The following is an 18594-nucleotide window of genomic DNA, read 5'->3' on the forward strand; positions in this document are numbered from 1 at the left end:
AGGCAGCAGCCTATTATTTTCTTGCTTCCCAGTTTTTATAGACTTATGTTTTGCTCAGAAATAAGACCATAAAGCACAAGCAAGCCAGATAAATGCTGTGTGGGGAGATTAGAGACTGCTGATGACGACCTTGCTGTTCCCATATGCATTATAATCTCAGTATGTATACTTTGGAAGAAAGGCAGGAGAGGGAAGGTACAGCATTTGAAATACTTCTGTGGTATAAATGCATGGGAGGCAGAACTTTCAAGAGGTCATGAGATGATATTGAAAGATTTCTTTATGGAAAGACTAGTGGATACATGGAATGGTTTCCCAGTGGAGGTGGTGGTGGTGGACTGTCTGAATTCCAGGAAGCACAGAAAAGGGATTGTGGAGTACTGGGATGAATGGGTAGACTGAACAGGCCATATAGTCTTTATCTGTGTTGAATTGTATGCTACAGGATACTATAAATCGGGTCTCTTCCTGTTCTGATTCCAATCCTTACCTACTCTTACTCACCTTTCCTCTTCCACCACAGTTTACCCGAGTTGCAGTTCTGTGCATCTACTCTGTGATTTTTGTGCTTGTACCACATAAGAATATTGACCAATGTTGCATATTTAATGACCATAAAGGAAACCCTGATTTCTCCATTTATAATTTTAATTTTTAAATGCCTTTAAATATTTAATATGTATAGTGGCAGTGGTGCTGTGTTTTATTAATGCATGATCCATTAAGTTTATGGCATATAAACTCTGTATCTCTCTATGCAACCATCCCATTTCAATTTGCTGTCAATTTTGAAGATATAGATGGCATTTTATGTAGGTTGATAGTTGGAAAGTTGGTTAAAGACCATCTTTTCAGTTAATTTGACTAGAAATGGTAGATTAGCAATGGGTCGATAGTTGCTGATTTCCTCTTCGGAGATGTTTGTTTAATCCTAGGGAATACTAAGGCTGATTTCCACAATGAATACATATGAGATTTGGACACAGTGAAGATTATGGGTGCAAATTTCTTATGTATATTCATTGTAGGTATCCTGAAAACCTGGCTGGTTGGGTATGTACCAGGGACTGGTTTGAGAACCCCTGCTATAATCTGAAAGCTCAAGTTTGCACATTGTTCCAATTCTTACTTTGTTTCATAATTTCCTGGAATCTGGCTTTCATGGACTGCTTTGGCTGCCCCCCAGGGAGGGGAGGAGGGCAGTTGACTTATTTTGATATGTACTTGCTTGCATATATATATAGGCCATACTACTACTAATCACTTCTATAGTGCTGCTAAGTGCAGCATTGGACATTAAAATAAGCAAAATGATCTAATCAAAACAGACAAGATAAATAAAAGATTAGGGAATGATTAAAACAGGCATGGGTACTTTACAAGTTAGTAGGAGTTAGCCTGTTAAGTGTTCAAACTTTTTCTTTCTTTTTTATGATTTTGAAAATTTAAAGCATTTTTTCTTCATCTGTAAAAGAGTGATAGAACAAAAACAAGATATCGTGGGGACCTGTGTCTAAGACAGCTTTCTGATCATAGATATATTCTTAAGAGTCTGCTTCTTGTTTTATCACATCTCTCCCATCCTGCCAAAAAGGAACCTGTGAGAACAAATCGAACAGCAGGCTTTCAAATTGACATTAGATTTACTGTTGGTGCATGACTGTTTTTCCTATTTACTGTTTTGTCAATTCTAGAGATATTACACTACGTTACAAGGAAATAAGAAGACAAAAGCAAGAAAATAGTAAAGAGCACGAGAAACTCTTGAGTAATGGTGACTCTCTTTCAGAAGCAGAAGATAGACAAAGCAAGAACACTTTGAGGCAAAGGAATTTTTGAAATTCTAGCTGCAGACTGAGCCGAGAGATCGTCATGTTCGATGACTTCAATTTTCATCTATCTAAGTTTGTATATATTTTTTTTAAGTGAATTCCTTTATTTCCCTACCTGTCCCAGAATTCAAGAAATTAACACCTGACCCTTCTATCTCACCTTTGAGATTTGAAGCAACTTACCAATACAGGAAGAGCAAAACCCAATTCGAACAAGCATGAAGAGACATTTACTGCAGTATTGTCTGAGCATTTTTTTTGTGTGTGTTTCTTACAATAGTGAACTGAATATTTCTTGTATGCTTTTAAATGGACAATACTAATGTTCCTTTACATTGTAGCCTCAAAAGTGCTGCTTTGGTCAGATGTCAAGAACAATAATTAGTTCCTAAAGGGCTCTATTTTAGTGGTATACACGAGAGTACAAGCTCTGTTTCCTGATTATATAGGAATTTTGTTCAAATTGCACACTACATTCAGGTAATTCAGCCACATTTTTTAGGGCTGGTTGTCAGCCTGAAGATATAGCTATGATTTACTGCTATTCAGAGCAGATCAAGCCTTTCTTCTAATTCTGTGAATGTAGAAACTGTTCAGTGCAGTCTTCTGCTCTGATCTATAATAGCGTGTTTTTGTTTGTATGTGTGTGTGGTCTCTTCCACAGCACGCAAGATCTGGAATGTAACTTGGAGACGGTGGATGTTGCCATGGATGGACCAAGGTTTGTGATCATTTGGTCTTTACAGGCTGATTAATGTAAAACATTACATCCAGTCTTGGGTGACAAACTATAAACTAAAAAGCCTAAAGCACAATATATATTTATAAGAAACCAACATGAAATTAACACATTCTGTCTGGGAGATCACAATGATACAAACCCTTTGTCTTTAAGGAATCTACCCTTGCTGGGGCAACTACTGTTAAACAAGTACAGAATAATCTTGTTAAGTTTTCTTTTAAGACTTAGGGAGGAAGTTATCAACGTGTGGTTAAATAACCTGACTTATCAGTAGCCCATGTTGATAACTTCGCCCAGATTTGCCTTTCATGAGAAATTATTTCTGTTACTTTTGGCTTTGTTTTGCTTCTGGCATCTGTTGATTTACTTTGAAATGTACTCACAGATGCTGTTGGAAACCTCCAAAGTATTTGGGTCTCAAGCACATTTAGCCAGATGGGCCTTTCTGTTTGGCTTCCCAATAAACATCCTTGAATTTTAATGTGAAACCTTTTTCTTCCTTTTCCTAGATTGACAATATCTGAGCTTTTTTGCCACAGAAGTCAGCTGCTTTTGTGCGTTTATATTTATGACTACATGTTTTTGTTTTTAATATGTAATATTACACAGCTGCAGTATAAAGAATCTGGAAATCCAACATTTTATTTTTATTGGAGATTCATGTATCTCGCAGATGAGTTTAATGTCATCCAACAGATACTAAGCTGGAGAGGATGTAAACACAGCTCTTTAAGCCCCAGAACTGTCTAGAACACACTCTGTCCCCCCCCCCCCACACACACACACACACACACTTGAAGACAAGTGTAATCAGAGCACTTCACCAGGGTAAGACGGTGTATATTAACCTCAAATTATTTTCTGATCCCAAAGAAAATGGGGACTATGTCCCATCTAAGGCCTTGAACAAATTTCCTGTGAAAGAAAAGTGCCCAGGGAAAACATCTTGAACTTTTTAATTCCTTAATGAAGACTAGCTATGCTCTCTGGATTTAAAGGACTTTTATATACTCACAAAGGGACCTCTTAATTACTGGAAGTATCTAATTTGTAGTAGGGAAATGCCACCTTCAGTAGCCATACTCTTTAGCCTAGCATCAGCACTTTTACATGGCTGTAGACATACATGCAAGAATGAGTTTGGACAACTTTTATAGGCATCTGTATGTGGGCATTGCTTGGAGTAATGTTATAAGACACACCTGTAAGTGCAAATTTGCTTGTCTTTGGAAATAGTAAAATTGTTCCAATGTAACAGGTTCTCTGAAGACAGCAGAATATTTGTCCTTCTTCTAATTTGTTTGGTTCACACTGAAGTGAACATACAAAAATATGAAATAAACAGGTGATATTCCTAATTCCAAAACTATAAAAAAAGCAGTAGTGTTATGAGATGTTTATGAATCTCTCTCCTGTCTTCAGTGGTCATCGCTCATATTTCTAACCACGGCATAATTTTGTTCTACAATCCTTCAAATTAAACCTTAATGCCAGGTATAACACATCTAATACTTGTCTTTCTCTGGAAAGGATTGATTTGACCACAAGTGACTTCCACATAATCATCTTAGATGGTCATAATCACCTGGAGCTGCAAAACCTGTTTTGCTATTCTAAATGTACAGTACGGATGGAGATGGATCCAAAAATGCAGCATCTGGGCAAAGGTACTGACATCAGCTCTACATGACCGGTGTTTATTTATCCCCTCCCAGACCCACTTTAATTTCTACCAGGTTCCAAATCACCCAGTGGGCAATAAAATAAGAGGATTGGATAAGTAATACAGAGACGGAGACCTGTATTGACTTCTCCCAACCCTTCCTCATTGAGGCCCTACATGTTTAGCTTTTAGATTAGACTTCCAGACCTTTTCAGTATCTCTGCAGTTTTTCTGGGCTGCTCCTCATTGTATGGAACCGACGTGACCATGTGAGTTGCAAAGATCTGGAATTAGAGCTTTCCTTACATTTTCTGTAGCCTGGGAGCCATTGGATGATGTCACCACCTTTGAGGACTAACATCCTGCTGTTCTTGGTGAACACCTTTTACGGGTATGCAGCATCTTAGGGTTTTAGTGGATATACTCTCCATTTTATTTATGTACACAAAAACCTAAGAGGTATAGCCTGGAATAATAGATCAGAATGGTTAGAAAAGTCAATGGGAAATGACTGCTTCATCTATAAATAACATTGTCCACTTCTTAGTATGTTGGACTTTATTTTTTTATTTGTTTTTAATAAAATCTTTATGCTTTTGTTTTGGCTCATGTCAGCTTTATCTGGACATGTGGGAGAGGAAGCAGTTCTCAAAATGTCAGCATTGGTTCTGGTTTTGATTGTACTGGCAAGGTTGACCACTAAAGCACAGTAATCCATGCTAACCTTAACATGGATAAGCACATGTGGTTCAGTGAACTGTCCACAATAATAATAATAAAAAGTTATCAGCCATTACTCACACACTAACTTATTATGACCCATGTTGGCGTTGGTGTGAACAGCCCTGTTTGTACATTTTGATGACTAAATAAGAAAAAGTCAGTAAATAAAACTTTTTTTTTTAATAAAAAGATTAATCTGTGGGGTTTGTTCTATGTTTCAAAGTTAAAGTACTGTACATGTGTATTTTTGTGTTGAAAATTGCACTTGCTATTTTGGGATACTCTTAATGCAGTGGACATTATATCTCCTAATCAAAACCTGCCTTTCAGAACATCATCTGTTCATGTGGTTGAAAGTACACCCTTGTGGAACAATAAGCATACTTCTAACTGCATCATTGTTGTGCAGCTGTGCTCTTATTTGGGATAAGTTGGTAACAGGGCACCTAGAAAATGCCATCCATAGAGGGCACGGTAGGAGCCTATTCTAGAAAAGAAAATAGGTGCCTAATGATTTGGATTGTTTTTCCCAGTATGCATCATAGTTACCAGATAATAGGTCCCACCATTGACACTTTGCTGAAACCTTCCACTCAGTGTGCGGCAGGAGCCCCCCCCCTGAAAAAAACCCAAACAGATGCTAAGAATTATTAGGAAAGGAATGGTAAATAAGACTAAGAATATTATAATTCCTCTCTATCGTTCCATGGTGTGACTTCACCTTCAATACTCCGTTAACTTCTGGTCGCCGTATCTCAGAAAAGATATAGCAGAGCTAGAAAAGGTTCAAAGAAGAGCAACCAAGATGATAAAGGAAATGGAACTCCTTTCGTATGAGAAAAGGCTAAAGAGCTTAGGGCTCTTTAGCGTGGAAAAGAGATGGGTGAGAGGAGATTTGAAGTCTACAAAATCCTGAGCAGTGTAGAACGGGTACAAGTGAATCAATTTTTTTATTCTATCAAAAATTATAAAGACTAGGGGACACTCAATGAAGTTTCAAGAAAATAATTTTTCACTTAAAGAATAGTTAAGCTCTCGAACTCGTTGCCAGAGGATATAACAACAGCGGTTAACATAGCTGGGTTTAAAAAAGCTTTGGACAAATTCCCGGAGGAAGAGTCCTTAATCTGCTATTGAGATGAACATGGGGGAAACCACTGCTTGCATCGGTAGCATGGAATGTTGCTACTGTTTGGGTTTCTGCCAGGTACTTATGACCTGGACTGGCCACTGTTGAAACAAAATACTGGGCTAGATGGATTACTGGTCTGAACCAGTATAGCTATTCTTATGTTCTTAAATTCACTTCACCTGGGATTCTTCAGATTAGCTCAGCTGGTTTCTACTTAACTTACAGGCATTCTTAAGGTGAGTCTGAGAAACGTGAATTTGGGTTTGCTGTAACAAAAGGTGTGAAGACTTTTCTTATTTTGTGTTTGGATATTTCTGATCTGTCACATTGAAAGTGTAGAGCAGTGGTTCCCAAACCTGTCCTGGAGGACCACCAGGCCAGTCGGGTTTTCAGGCTAGCCCTAATGAATATGCATGAGAGAGATCTGCATATAATGGATTTGCCAGGCATGCAAATCTGCTCCATGCATATTGTCACAACCCTAGCCTTAAGGCTAGGCTTGTGACAGTCAAATCTCCTCCAAATCCTCCCCTTCTCTTGAAAAGGGCGGATCACTGCAGCAGGTTGAACTCTGATAGTCAAACAGGGTCTCTGTTTCCTTTGAAACATCAGTCTACAGAATCCCAGGGAGTAGAAGAGGAGTGGGAGAACAGCCTGTTGCAGAGGGAGGGGACTTATTCAAAAGGACAGCCTGAGAGTCAGTGTCAGAGAGCATCTAATGAGCCTCTGCTGGGGCCAATTAAGGCTAAACTGAGAGGCCAGCAGAAGCAGCAGGTTAGCCCTGTCCCTTCCAGGTCAGGGCATGGACAACTCAGAGCATTAGAGGCTGTGCTGAGGAAGAACAAATCAGTCTTCCCTGGGTCAGCCCAGGAAGCAGTCTCCAGGGACTGGGCTCCTGACTTTCCACTGAATAAGGATGTTGATATGGCAGAGGTATCCACTGTCCTTGGGGTGAACCAGCCAGCTTGCCAGGAAGCCGTGGAACCTATGGATACTACACAAGAACCAGATGAAACACAGATGGACCAAAGCTAAGCTGAATTACCTTTTTGATTGTTTGCTTTTGGAATCTTGTTTTCTCTGAGGTTGTTTGGAAGCACCAGTCAAGTGCTGACAGCATGAGCAGTGCTGAGCTAACTGCTTCAGCTGTACCTTAGGCTGGTGACAGAGAGGAAAGTGTTGAGTTTTGGACTTTTTTTCCTTTTGTTTTTTTTTTGCCTATTTTAGGTGAATGAATGTATGGGTCAAGGAAGTAGTGGGGAGAATCCACATAATATCCTCAGGGAGCAAGCTTTGTGCTAAAGTGGATTCAGCTACTCCCCTCCCCCACCAACTGTTTGTTAGGTTGGTTGGGGAAGGCCTGTTAAAACAGGCTTAGCCAATACATTCATCAGAGTTTGAAAGACATTTGGAATCACCAGCAGAAACACTGGGTGTTCCAGTGGCCGTATTACTTAGTGCCCTTTTTGGACTGTGAGACTGAGGGCAAGGCTACAACAGTACCATTCTAAACTTACCTGCCAGAAAGGTGTGTGGGCTATGTTTTGCAAGCCCGGATTTTCTTTGTATTTGTTTGAAATTTAAAGAATAAAACTGTAGCAGTTGCTACTCGAGAAATAAAGTTGGACACAAGTTCAGTGAAATCTTTATTGTTCCTGACATTTATTTTTTCTATTTTTGATGAGAACCAGCAGGACCTTCAACATCCTTTGAAGGCACGGCGAGTTCGGCGTTGGGTGAGTATTGGCCGGTGGCCTGTTGCAAAACCCGGCACCGGCACACTCACAATATTCATTAGGGCTATTGTGAAAACCCGACTGGCCTGGTGGTCCTCCAGAACAGGGTTGGGAACCACTGGTGTAAAGTATAATGTGCAGATTGATGGAACAATCATTAATTCAAATTTGGGTGCATTTGTTTCAAGACACTACATGGTTTAATACCTACCTATATACTTGATCATTTTACTTTTGTTAACAGAAGAGGCTTTGTTCGAGAATTTAGATTTTTTGCGTTCCCCTCAGTAAAAAGTTGCCTATATAAAAGAGATTTTTTAAACAAAACTATGGCTTATCAGGCTGCCTTTTGATATAAGAGTTTTAGTAAGCTGATCTCCAGTTCCAACTCTTACTTAAATTTTAGGAAATTGTTACAAAACCTTTCAAGAAAATTTTTGGCCAGCTGAATTGTAATATCTCTGTGTCTGTGCAGTTTTCTTTTGCTTTATTGTAAACTGCACAGAACTGTGAGGTTGTTGCGGTATACAAGTGCATTGTTTTGTTATGTTTTACATAGTAGCATATGAAAAATGTAAAAAGATGTGAAAAGTTTTGCAAGGCAGTACATACACACGTCTACCCAAATGGGAGAATGAAAAAGAATCTTACTAAGACTAGGTGGATCGTACAGTCTTTAGTTGGCATTACTATGCTTTTGTCAATAGTATGTGGTATCCTACTATAAATTTTCTGAATTGTGCATATGAAGGCAAAAATTCTTATTGCATACAGTAGGATGGCACTACTGCCTTTCATGTGCACATGGTAACTGAAATTAGAAGCTATCTGAATACATCTGGTCTGGAACGCTCTCTCGGAGGCTGTTTATAGGGGAAAGCACCCTTCAGGGATTCAAGACAAGGATGGATATGCAAGTAAGGCTAGACTCAAGACCACTGGTCTGACCCAGCAGCGGCAAATCTTATGTTCTTATCTAGAACTTCAGATTAAAGGATTTTGCAGGAATCCTGCTGTTAGCTCAATGCAGAGGTAATTCTTCTGCAGTGTTGCTGAGCTGAAACCTTTCTGAACTTGCTTCCTTTTGCCCATTGCAACAAACAAATTCCTTATTCCTTTACATCTCCATTTCTCATATGCATACACACTCAGAGGTCCCATCTGATACATTCTTGGGGACAAGGGCAGTGTTTAATTTTGAACTGCCTCATTATATAGAGCAGTGTTCTTCAACCTTTTGACACCTTTGGAATGGCGGAAATAAAATAATTATTTTGTGGACCGGCAGTTGAAGAACACTGGGCTAAGTCGTGGGCCAGACCCCGCCCTCATAATAGTACTAATTGTAACACCATTTTTTTCCATTCACACACACAATATAATCGTATTAACAACACATAATGGTTAACCACAAAGTTAAACTACACAAAGCACACTGTATGCTTCTCAATATTCATTCCTAACAGAACACAGATAACCTCATGCAAATACGGGACCAAAAACTAAAAGTACAAATATATAAAAAAAACCCTAAGGTGCAAGACTCTGCATGCAGTACAACCCTAGAGAAAAAGAAACATGCATTTCTTCCTGAACAGACAGCAGATGTACATCAATCATTAAATTAAAAAATAAAATCATTCCCCCCTACCGTTGTTGTCTCCCTCCCTCCATGCTGTGCCTTGCCTTCTGGCCTGCTCCCCCCCCCCCAGTGTTTTCTTTGGGCCGGCTCCCTCTTCCTCAATGCTGCAATGCACAAAGCATGTTGTGACATCAGAGAGAAGGCTTCCGGTTCAGGCGCAGGACGTGCGTCGGAGCCTCTGCCCATGACTTTGTGCACTGCAGCACTGAGGAAGAGGGAGCTGGCCCGAAGACAATGCCGCATCAATTGCACCGTGGACCGGCGGCTGAAGAGCACGGTCTGGGGCCCGATGCATGTGCCTGCCCTGCAGACCGGTAGGAAATTTCTGTGGACCAGCGGTTGAACACCGATATAGAAAGCATTGGGTGGTTTGCAAAGGCCAAAAATTCAGATAAGTGGTGAAGTTTCAAAGCGGCTAACATTCATAATACATTTGAGTAGGGTAAAGACAATTAAGACAGAATAATAAAATGATATCAAATATTAAAATAACATCAAAATTTTAAAAAACAGCAACAACAACAACAACAAAAAAACCTAAACTTTTAACAGACGAATATACTGGCACAAAAAGGAGGGGGGATGAACTACAATATTATGGATGAACTACAATATTTTTGAAAGGAAAGGACAAAAATGGAAAAAAAAGATAGGGTAGACACTGCAGTTTTTTCTTGAGCATATAGGCTGAAGAAAATTCTATTTGGTTAAAAGAGAACATCCTTAAAACGACAGTTGCACTGCAAAAGCATCTTCAAAGAGCATAGTTTTTAAGCTGGTCTAATGAATTAATTTCTCGACTATAAGCTGGTGCTGAATTCCATAATGTGGGAACGGTGACGGAGAAAATGCAATTTCTCATAGTATTAATAACCCTTAATGATGGGATTACGAGTAAATTTTGTTAAGTTGAACGGAGTGTATGTTGGGTGGAGTGGGGTATAAGGAGTCTATTAATGAATTCTGGTTGCCCAGTTTGTCTAGTTTTAAATGTCAATATTATTTTATAAGTGATACAATTTGAGATTGGGAGCCAATGGGATTTAATCAGTAAAGGTGTTACATGATCAAATTTTTTTGCATTATAGATTATTTTGACGGCTGGGGAGCATGCACAGGCATGAAGGATGCATTCAGGTACCATTTAAGACTTTTTATTTATGGATTATATGTATATATAATTAGCACTTAGTGCTGTTCTGAAATGTTCTCGTTTTCTTCACTGGGTTTAAAAATAAATGAACAAAGGCTTATTTTAAGGGCAAGCACAATCCATTATATAGCTGTGATGACGGAGAAATAAACTAGGTTTAGTTCCTCCAACTACTGATGCTCGTCTCTTATCAGAGTTGTATAGCCTCTGCAGGACTGCTTAATTTTATTGGAAGCCAATAAAAACAAAGCAAACCAGAAGCAATCAGCTGTTAACATGGGTATGAAGGAAGAGGGACCTTTGTGTTTGGTTCTTTCTTAGGTAATTTTGAATGTATACATACTTTCACACTGGGAAAATTTGTTGGAGTTCTATAATATACACTCTCTCAATATTCATGGGGGGTTAGGGGCAGAGCCGGCCCGCGAATGTTGAAAATTTGCAAATAACTTTTGGGCCAGCTCTGACCCACCCCCACCTCTCTCCCGCCTTCCCCCTGGTATCCGGACCTTACCTGGTGGTCTAGCAGTCTTTCTACGCTCCTGTCCCGTGCAGATCACTCATACAAAATGGCTGCCATGAGTTCCCAGTCTCGAGACTACAACGGGAACTCATGGCAGACAGATCATTCCTGCTCCGAAAGACTGCTAGACCACCACGTAAGATCCAGGGAGATCCGGGAGGCGGGAGGGATGTGGGGTGATTCCAGTTTTAGGAAATCACAAATAATTGAAATCGTGAGTCCTAAAACCGCGAATCGGGAGGGGGAAGTGTAGTTCCTTAGAAAGAGGGAACACAACAACCTCACTTGTAGCAGGTCATTTATAGTAAAGAAATAATGCTGCAGTAATTCTGTTTTAGAGGATGAAAGCTGTAAAAGGCTCTCTCCGTTAGATTATATAAACCTTTTGGTGCTGGCAGCTGTGTGGTCTCCTTGCATTGAGCAAGGGCAGTACACTTCTTCCTCCGTATTCACTGTGATAGGGGATTAACAGACCCGCGAATACAGAAAAAACGCGAATAACTTTTTCATATGTTGTTCGCTGTTTTCTATTAAAAACCATCATGGATATGATGAAACCGCGAATAACATGGTGGGAGATCTGGCCTGTTCCTGAAGGAGACGCAAAACACAGTGAAGAAAGTGCTGGGAATTGGTGATTTTTCTCTGTAAACACTTAGAATCAGAGATTTCTCTATGCAAACTGATGTAATTTGTGAGGAGGAGCCAGCAAGCTAAAATCGCGAATAATTGAAACCGTGATTGCTGAAACCTCGAATACGGAGGGAGAAGTGTACTCGCACTGTTTGTAGACTTTGTTCTGCCCCTTAGCATTCTTATTGCTACTAGTCCCTCTTTCTATAGCTCCCTTCTCTTGATCTTATATGAAGTTTGGGCGCCTAATTTAACTATTCCATAAAGGAAGTGATTGTCGTGATAAATGGGGTGGCCTAAAGCCAGATAGATTAGTCTGGTTATAAATGAGTAGAAATGAACAAAAATATAGTATGGTTGCCATTTTCTTCTTATATTGTTATCTTTTTACATCTCCACTTTCATTAACAGAAACAACCAGAGGGAGGTTGGATTCTATCTTACTGGCATCAGTATTCTCTATACCAAAGCATTTGTATAGTACAATGACTGAATTAGAATTGTAATCTTATTGTATGACATAAAAGTAATAAACAGAGAACAATTGTGCAATATAGGAATGTTAGGAAACATAAGAACTTAAAGTGGTTGCCTCCGCTGGGGCAGACCAGAGGTCCATCCTGCCCAGCGGTCCGCTCCCGCGGCGGCCCATCAGGCCCACTGCCTGAACAGTGGTCTCTGACTAATTTTGTAATTTACCTCTAATCCTGTCCCTATAACCTTACCTCTACTCCTATCTGTACCCCTCAATCCCTTTGTCCTCCAGGTACCTGTCCAGACCTTCTTTGAAGCCCTGTAGCGTACTTCTGCCTATCACATCCTCCGGCAGCGCGTTCCATGTATCCACCACCCTCTGGGTGAAAAAGAACTTCCTGGCGTTTGTTCTAAACCTTTCCCCTTTCAATTTCTCAGAGTGCCCCCTTGTACCTGTGGTTCCCCTTAGTTTGAAAAATCTGTCCCTGTCTACTCTTTCTATGCCCTTCATGATCTTGAAGGTTTCTATCATGTCTCCCCTGAGTCGTTGCTTTTCCAGGGAGAAAAGCCCCAGCTTTTTCAGTCTGTCAGTATATGAGAGGTCCCCCATACCTTTTATTAGCTTAGTTGCTCTTCTCTGGACTCTCTCAAGTACCGCCATGTCTTTCTTGAGGTACGGCGACCAGTACTGGACACAGTACTCCAGGTGCGGGTGCACCATTGCACGATACAGTGGCAGGATGACTTCCTTCATCCTGGTTGTGATACCTTTCTTAATGATACCCAGCATTTTGTTCGCTTTCCTTGAGGCTGTGGCACACTGCGCCGACGCCTTCAATGTTGCGTCCACCATCACTCCCAGGTCTCTTTCAAGGTTGCTCACCCCTAGCGGTGATCCCCCCATCTTGTAAGTGAACATCGGGTTCTTTTTCCCAATATGCATGACCTTGCATTTCCCTATGTTGAAGCTCATTTGCCACTTTTTGACCCACTCTTCCAGCGTTGTCAGATCTTTTTGGAGGTCTTCGCAGTCCTCCATGGTTATGACCCTGCTGTATAATTTAGTGTCATCCGCAAATTTAATAACCTCACATTTTGTTCCCGCCTCCAGGTCGTTAATAAATATAAACATGGTAAATTTGGAAAGATTTTATTTCACATTAGAATGGTAAATTCTAAATTTGTCAGTTTTTGACTGACAAATATTTTAGCTTTCTGTGCCTATAATATAACTAAGCCCAAGGTTCCCCACTGGTGTTTTAAAATAAGGAAAGGGGATGGGACACGATTTACCACCTTTCTGTGGTTATAATCAAAGCAGTTTACATATTATTTACAGGTATATATTTTGTACTTGGGGCAGTAGAGGATTAATTGACTTCCCCAAAATCACAAGGAGTTGCAGTGGGCATCAAACCCAGTTGCCCAGGTTGAGGCCACTGCACTAACCACTAGGCGATTCCAGTACACTAGCTTGCTGAGGTAGAGCCTTAAATGTACTATGAAATTTTTTCCACTTGTCAGACTAGTCACAGCAGCCACCTTGGCAGCAAAGTCTTCTTCCCATGCACACTGAATCCTGCTGGTACCTCCCATGCAACCTTCTCTTTTGAGGTTTAAATTGCTTAGGTTTGATGGGTGCAGTTCAGATGTTGAATGGAAACGAGCAGAGGAGATAGCAGTGGTCATTCTAAAGGGGAAGAGAAGTTGATGATTCCAGGGGTGGGGGAGAAAAGGGTAATACTAGGTAAAGGAAGTTAGGACTCACTGCACTGAAGTGTTTTAAAAAGTAAAAATGAAGTGCTGGGTTAGACCAGTGGTCCATCGTGCCCAGCAATCCGCTCATGTGGCGACCCCTAGGTCAAAGACCAGTGCTCTAAATGAGCCCAGCCTCACCTGCGTACTTTCCAGTTGAGCAGGAACTTGTCCAACTTTGTCTTGAATCCCTGGAGGGTGTTTTCCCCTACGACAGACTCCGGAAGAGCGTTCCAATTTTCTACCACTCTCTGGCTAAAGAACTTCCTTATGTTCGTACGGAATCTATCCTCTTTTAATTTTAAAGAGTGCCCTCTCATTCTCCCTACCTTGGAGAGGGTGAACAGCCTGTCTTTTTCTACTAAGTCTATTCCCTTCAGTATCTTGAATGTTTCAATCATGTCCCCTCTCAATCTCCTCTGTTCTAGGGAGAAAAGGCCCAGTTTCTCTAATCTCTTGCTGTACGGCAACTCCTCCAGCCCCTTAACCAGAATATTTGTCTTTGTTATTTAAATAGTATACAAGATCAATTCGCACAAAGCTCTCTTTTCATTTTCTTTTAAAATGAATTTTTTTTTAAGTATATGGTTCTATAGTAAGGATCATCAGTGTAGTCAAAACACTAGTGTTCAGTGCTTTATAGTAGTCAACGCACTTGTGATATATAAAAAAATAAATATGAATTATGGGGTGGAATTTATTTTTTTTTCTAAACTGTTCAAATTCTGACATTGTATCTGATATGAAACAAATTCTTATTAAGCTAGAAGACTATTCTATATTAAATTACATGAAATTATATATAGCTGCTGTTATATTCTCTTTGTGTTTGATGTAAATGACATTTAACCCACACAGTGAGGCCATCTTCAGGCCAGAGAGATTTTGTCAGGTGAAAAAATCTGTAGAGCCTGTATTCAACAACAGAATGAAATCGTATGATTGTTCAGGAATCAAGTGCTTTTAAGTTAAATATATATAGTCAGAGGGTTCTTAATTGCTGCATATGGTAATAATTACCCTGGGACAACCATTTAGGCTCATGGCATGATCACAGCAACGGTATTCTGTGCTATGAGTTTAGCTGCAAGTGGTGATCCCTAATTGTGTTTTAATGTACTACCATTGTGAGTCATTTTGAGAATTTTGGAAACCATTTACACACAGGAGTCTGTACTTAGCTATTTATTCCTACTTCCTGCAAAACTGCAAAAGTATATCACTTTAAGAACTTGAACTCCTCCCCTTCTGCAGTGGAGAACAGCTCCCTTCTCTTTTTTCCTGCTGCAATCAAAATCAGAAGATGTGTTCTGATCTGCTCTGCTTCTTTTTGAAAACTGTAGAGCAGCTACTTAGGCAAGTCTTCACACCTTTAAGTTCTACAGAGTAGATGTGCTGGTTTGAAAGAATGCCGCCTTTGGCTCTGTAGTTCTGCAGGCAAGCTTATATGTCCCTCCCTAGACCTATGTCACTGCTTTGGTATGTCAGCTAAAGTATGGACTCCTGTGTGTATCCATAACAGAACAACAGATTAGGTTCTTACCTTGGGTTCTGTTAGGATACACAGAAGTCCATACTGCCTTCCCTGCGCAGATTTTTTGAGATTCTCTTGATTTCTGCCTTGGGATGTTGCCGGTTTCGGGACCTCTTCTGTATCTAAGATTAAAGCAGAGACCTAACAGTAACAGGAGGGTTCTTTTTCTCATTCCCCTTGGGAGGGTTCCCTAGCCCCTGCTGGTTGCATTTTGCAGATTGGCTCTTAGTTACTCATGTGACTGATTGATTTATTGTTCACTGTTCACTGTTTGCTTGTTAATTGTTTATTGATCATTGTTCAACAAGCAGGCCTGCCTCAGACGTCATCTTTCTGCAGCAACTTCTGTTCTTGCATAGGTGGGATGCTGCATAATGAAAGGTCTGCTCATTGGCACAGCATGATGGCTGCCCAAAAATTTAAAATTACAGCAGTCGGGAGGAAGTAGGTGGGGCAGTAGAGCCAGAACTGGCTTTCAATTTTTGTGGAGGTCAGGCCTCTGTAGCCTCCCCTGTACTGACACCTATGGGGCAATCTAATAGTCATGAATTATATTTACCTACATTGGCTGTAAGAACAAAGTGGCTATGTAATCTTTCATACATATTCTTTGGGGATATCCTGAAAATCAGACAGACTAGGAGCATCCTGAGCACTGATTTGAAAATTAGTGTGCATCATGATCACCCAAAGCAATGACAAGCAGCTTTAATGGTGGATGTTAGTCTCTGATCTCGCCAGTCAAGTTAACAGTTTAAAATTAGATTAATTAAAACATGACTTAAATTAATAAATACACAAGATATTTAATATTTAACTTGGAAATTATATACCGTATATACTCGAATATAAACTGAGATTTTTGGGCCCCAAAATGGGGGTCTCTGCTTATATTCAGGTCATCACCCACCCACCCCTCCTTCACAGACATCACCCATCTATCCCTCCCTCCCGGACTTGTTGCAGGCCTCAGCTGGGCTTGCTCTATGGTGTGGTGGGGTGGACAGGAGCGATGTCTCCTGTCCCGGCTGCCTCTTCCTCCCCCCCCCCCCCCCCGTGTACCTTTTTGAATCCCTGGTGGTCCAGTGGTGTACCAGGCAGTGGCAAGCTTTCCATGCTCCTGTCCCGTGCCGAGCCCCTCTCTGAATGGCCGCCTTGAGTTCTCACAGCCTAGCGATGTGCCAGGCATGAGCGAGCTATCCTGCCTGGCATTGAACTGCTCACTGAATGGCTGCCCCAAGTTCTTGCAGGACTCATGAGAACTTGCAGCAGGCCATTCAACAAGTGGCTCAGCGCCGGGCAGGAGTGAGGATAGCTCGCTCATGCCTGGTACATCACTGGGCCATGAGAACTCGAGGCGGCCATTCATGGAGGGGCTTGGTGCGGGGCAGGAGCGTGGCAAGCTTGCTCCCGTGCGGTACACCAGCATTCAAAAAGGTATGCAGCGAGAGGTAGGAGGAAGGTTTTTTTTAAAAAAATTGACAATGGGAGGGATACTTCCTGTTCTGGCCCACCGGGTCATATGGCAGGCCCGCAGGATATTGGGAGGGGGGACAGGGTACAGGGCAGGGAGGGGGGCTGAGTGCAGGGGAGGCAGGGCACATGAATATTAAACAGCCCTCCCCCCCCATATTGGAGTCGACCATTTTTCCTCCTTTTAGGGGGGTAAGAGGAGGGTACCTTATCTTATACTTGGATCGACTTATATTTGAGTATATACAGTAATCATCAAATATACTATTTATCTTACAGGATTTCTACAGATCTCTGTTTTTCCATGTTGTTATGTACTGAATTTATAACTAACAGTTTCCATAATAACATTGCGGCATAAAATGGGAGAAGATATTTTTATGTTGTGAAAATATTTGGTAAACTGCCATTTTAAAATTGCAAAATGTCAGTTTGATCCGTACTGAACCCTTACTAAAATGGGACATCAGCCATGAACTAGTTGACTGCGTTCTGCTCATCCTATTCTCTAGCTGTGGCTCATGTGGCAAACATGCCTGTATGTGATTTTGTTTTATTAGTGTCCATGAAATAGTGTGTGTTTGTAGGATAACTGGTTGTCTCCTTAACTCATTAAGCACTCTTCTTTAATTGTCATCATACATCAGCTTTTTACATTCTTCTCCATCCTCATTTTCTTTGCTTCTTTCTTGTAAGATCATTTGGTTAGTACCTTTATCCATAAAACCTAGTAAGAAAAAGAGAAGTATCATACTTCATTCAATCTGAAAATTAGAATATTTAAAAAATAAACTCAAGGACAAGTAGGAAGCTTGAAAGAAAAATTGATAAGGATAGAGAAAAGGAATCGTACATTACATGGAAAAATCATTAGGGTTGAATATTGAAGAATTTAGAATTTTGTTCTGTGAAGAGAGTAAAATCCCACTAACCAACTCTAAATTGTAAGACGAGAATTATCATCCTGTCTTTTTCAACAGTCTGAAGGTTGGGAGTCAGTATAATGAAACAGGAGAGCTAATAATATGCTTGTGTATAAGCAGGAGGGTCACTAGTAACAAAGGAGGTAGTAAAATTGTCCTTGTACAGGTTGTAAATCTGCAGTCAATACATCCAAGGACATAGAGGTTATAAAAAGCCTCAAAAGCCAACTCCCAAAAGGTTGTGGTGTTGCCTATACAAGCCCTAGCCAGTTCAAACATGCTTTCTAAAAGGAAATGAAGATATGATAGCAATACTTAACAAGCTTAAGTGAAATGCAAAAAGGTAGCCATTTCCACAGAAGAAGCTCATTGGCAACCACTATCACACTGAATTACTTACAAAATTTTATTATTAGTATTCAAAATCTGTTCCACAGACACCCCCTTATTTCTCAGTAAATTTTAACACCCTCTACTCCCTCTCGAATTCTAAGAGTCCTAAACTAAAATCGTTTAGTAGTTCCTACTCTGCGGGAAATATTTCTTGACTCCATATGTAATTTGATTTTTTTCCATTCAAGGTCCAGAATTATGGAATGCTCTTCCAAGTCATCTCAGCCTTCTCTCGATACTTTTACGATAGATCTCAAAAACTT

At 40.5% G+C, this 18594-nt stretch overlaps 2 protein-coding genes across 5 annotated transcripts in view; one reads left to right on the forward strand and one right to left on the reverse strand.

The window, feature by feature from the left end:
- PTDSS2 (phosphatidylserine synthase 2) overlaps positions 1-18594 on the forward strand; it is a 170583-nt gene that overhangs the window by 60698 nt on the left and 91291 nt on the right. The window contains exon 12 of one of the 2 annotated variants that reach the window (XM_033928021.1): positions 10559-10607. In XM_033928021.1, coding sequence (XP_033783912.1) covers positions 10559-10568 — 10 coding nt within the window. In that variant the 3' untranslated portion in view covers positions 10569-10607. Of the gene's footprint in view, positions 1-1694; positions 4836-10558; positions 10608-18594 lie in introns of those variants that run through there. The other variant, XM_033928020.1, reaches the window with a different exon arrangement.
- TRPM5 (transient receptor potential cation channel subfamily M member 5) overlaps positions 16888-18594 on the reverse strand; it is a 116194-nt gene continuing 114487 nt past the window's right edge. For all 3 annotated transcript variants that reach the window (XM_033928019.1, XM_033928018.1, XM_033928017.1), the window contains one exon: positions 16888-17742. In XM_033928019.1, coding sequence (XP_033783910.1) covers positions 17642-17742 — 101 coding nt within the window. In that variant the 3' untranslated portion in view covers positions 16888-17641. The remainder of the gene's footprint in view (positions 17743-18594) is intronic.

Source organism: Geotrypetes seraphini, chromosome 19 (genome assembly GCF_902459505.1).
Source record: "Geotrypetes seraphini chromosome 19, aGeoSer1.1, whole genome shotgun sequence".
NCBI classification, from domain to species: Eukaryota; Metazoa; Chordata; class Amphibia; order Gymnophiona; family Dermophiidae; genus Geotrypetes; species Geotrypetes seraphini.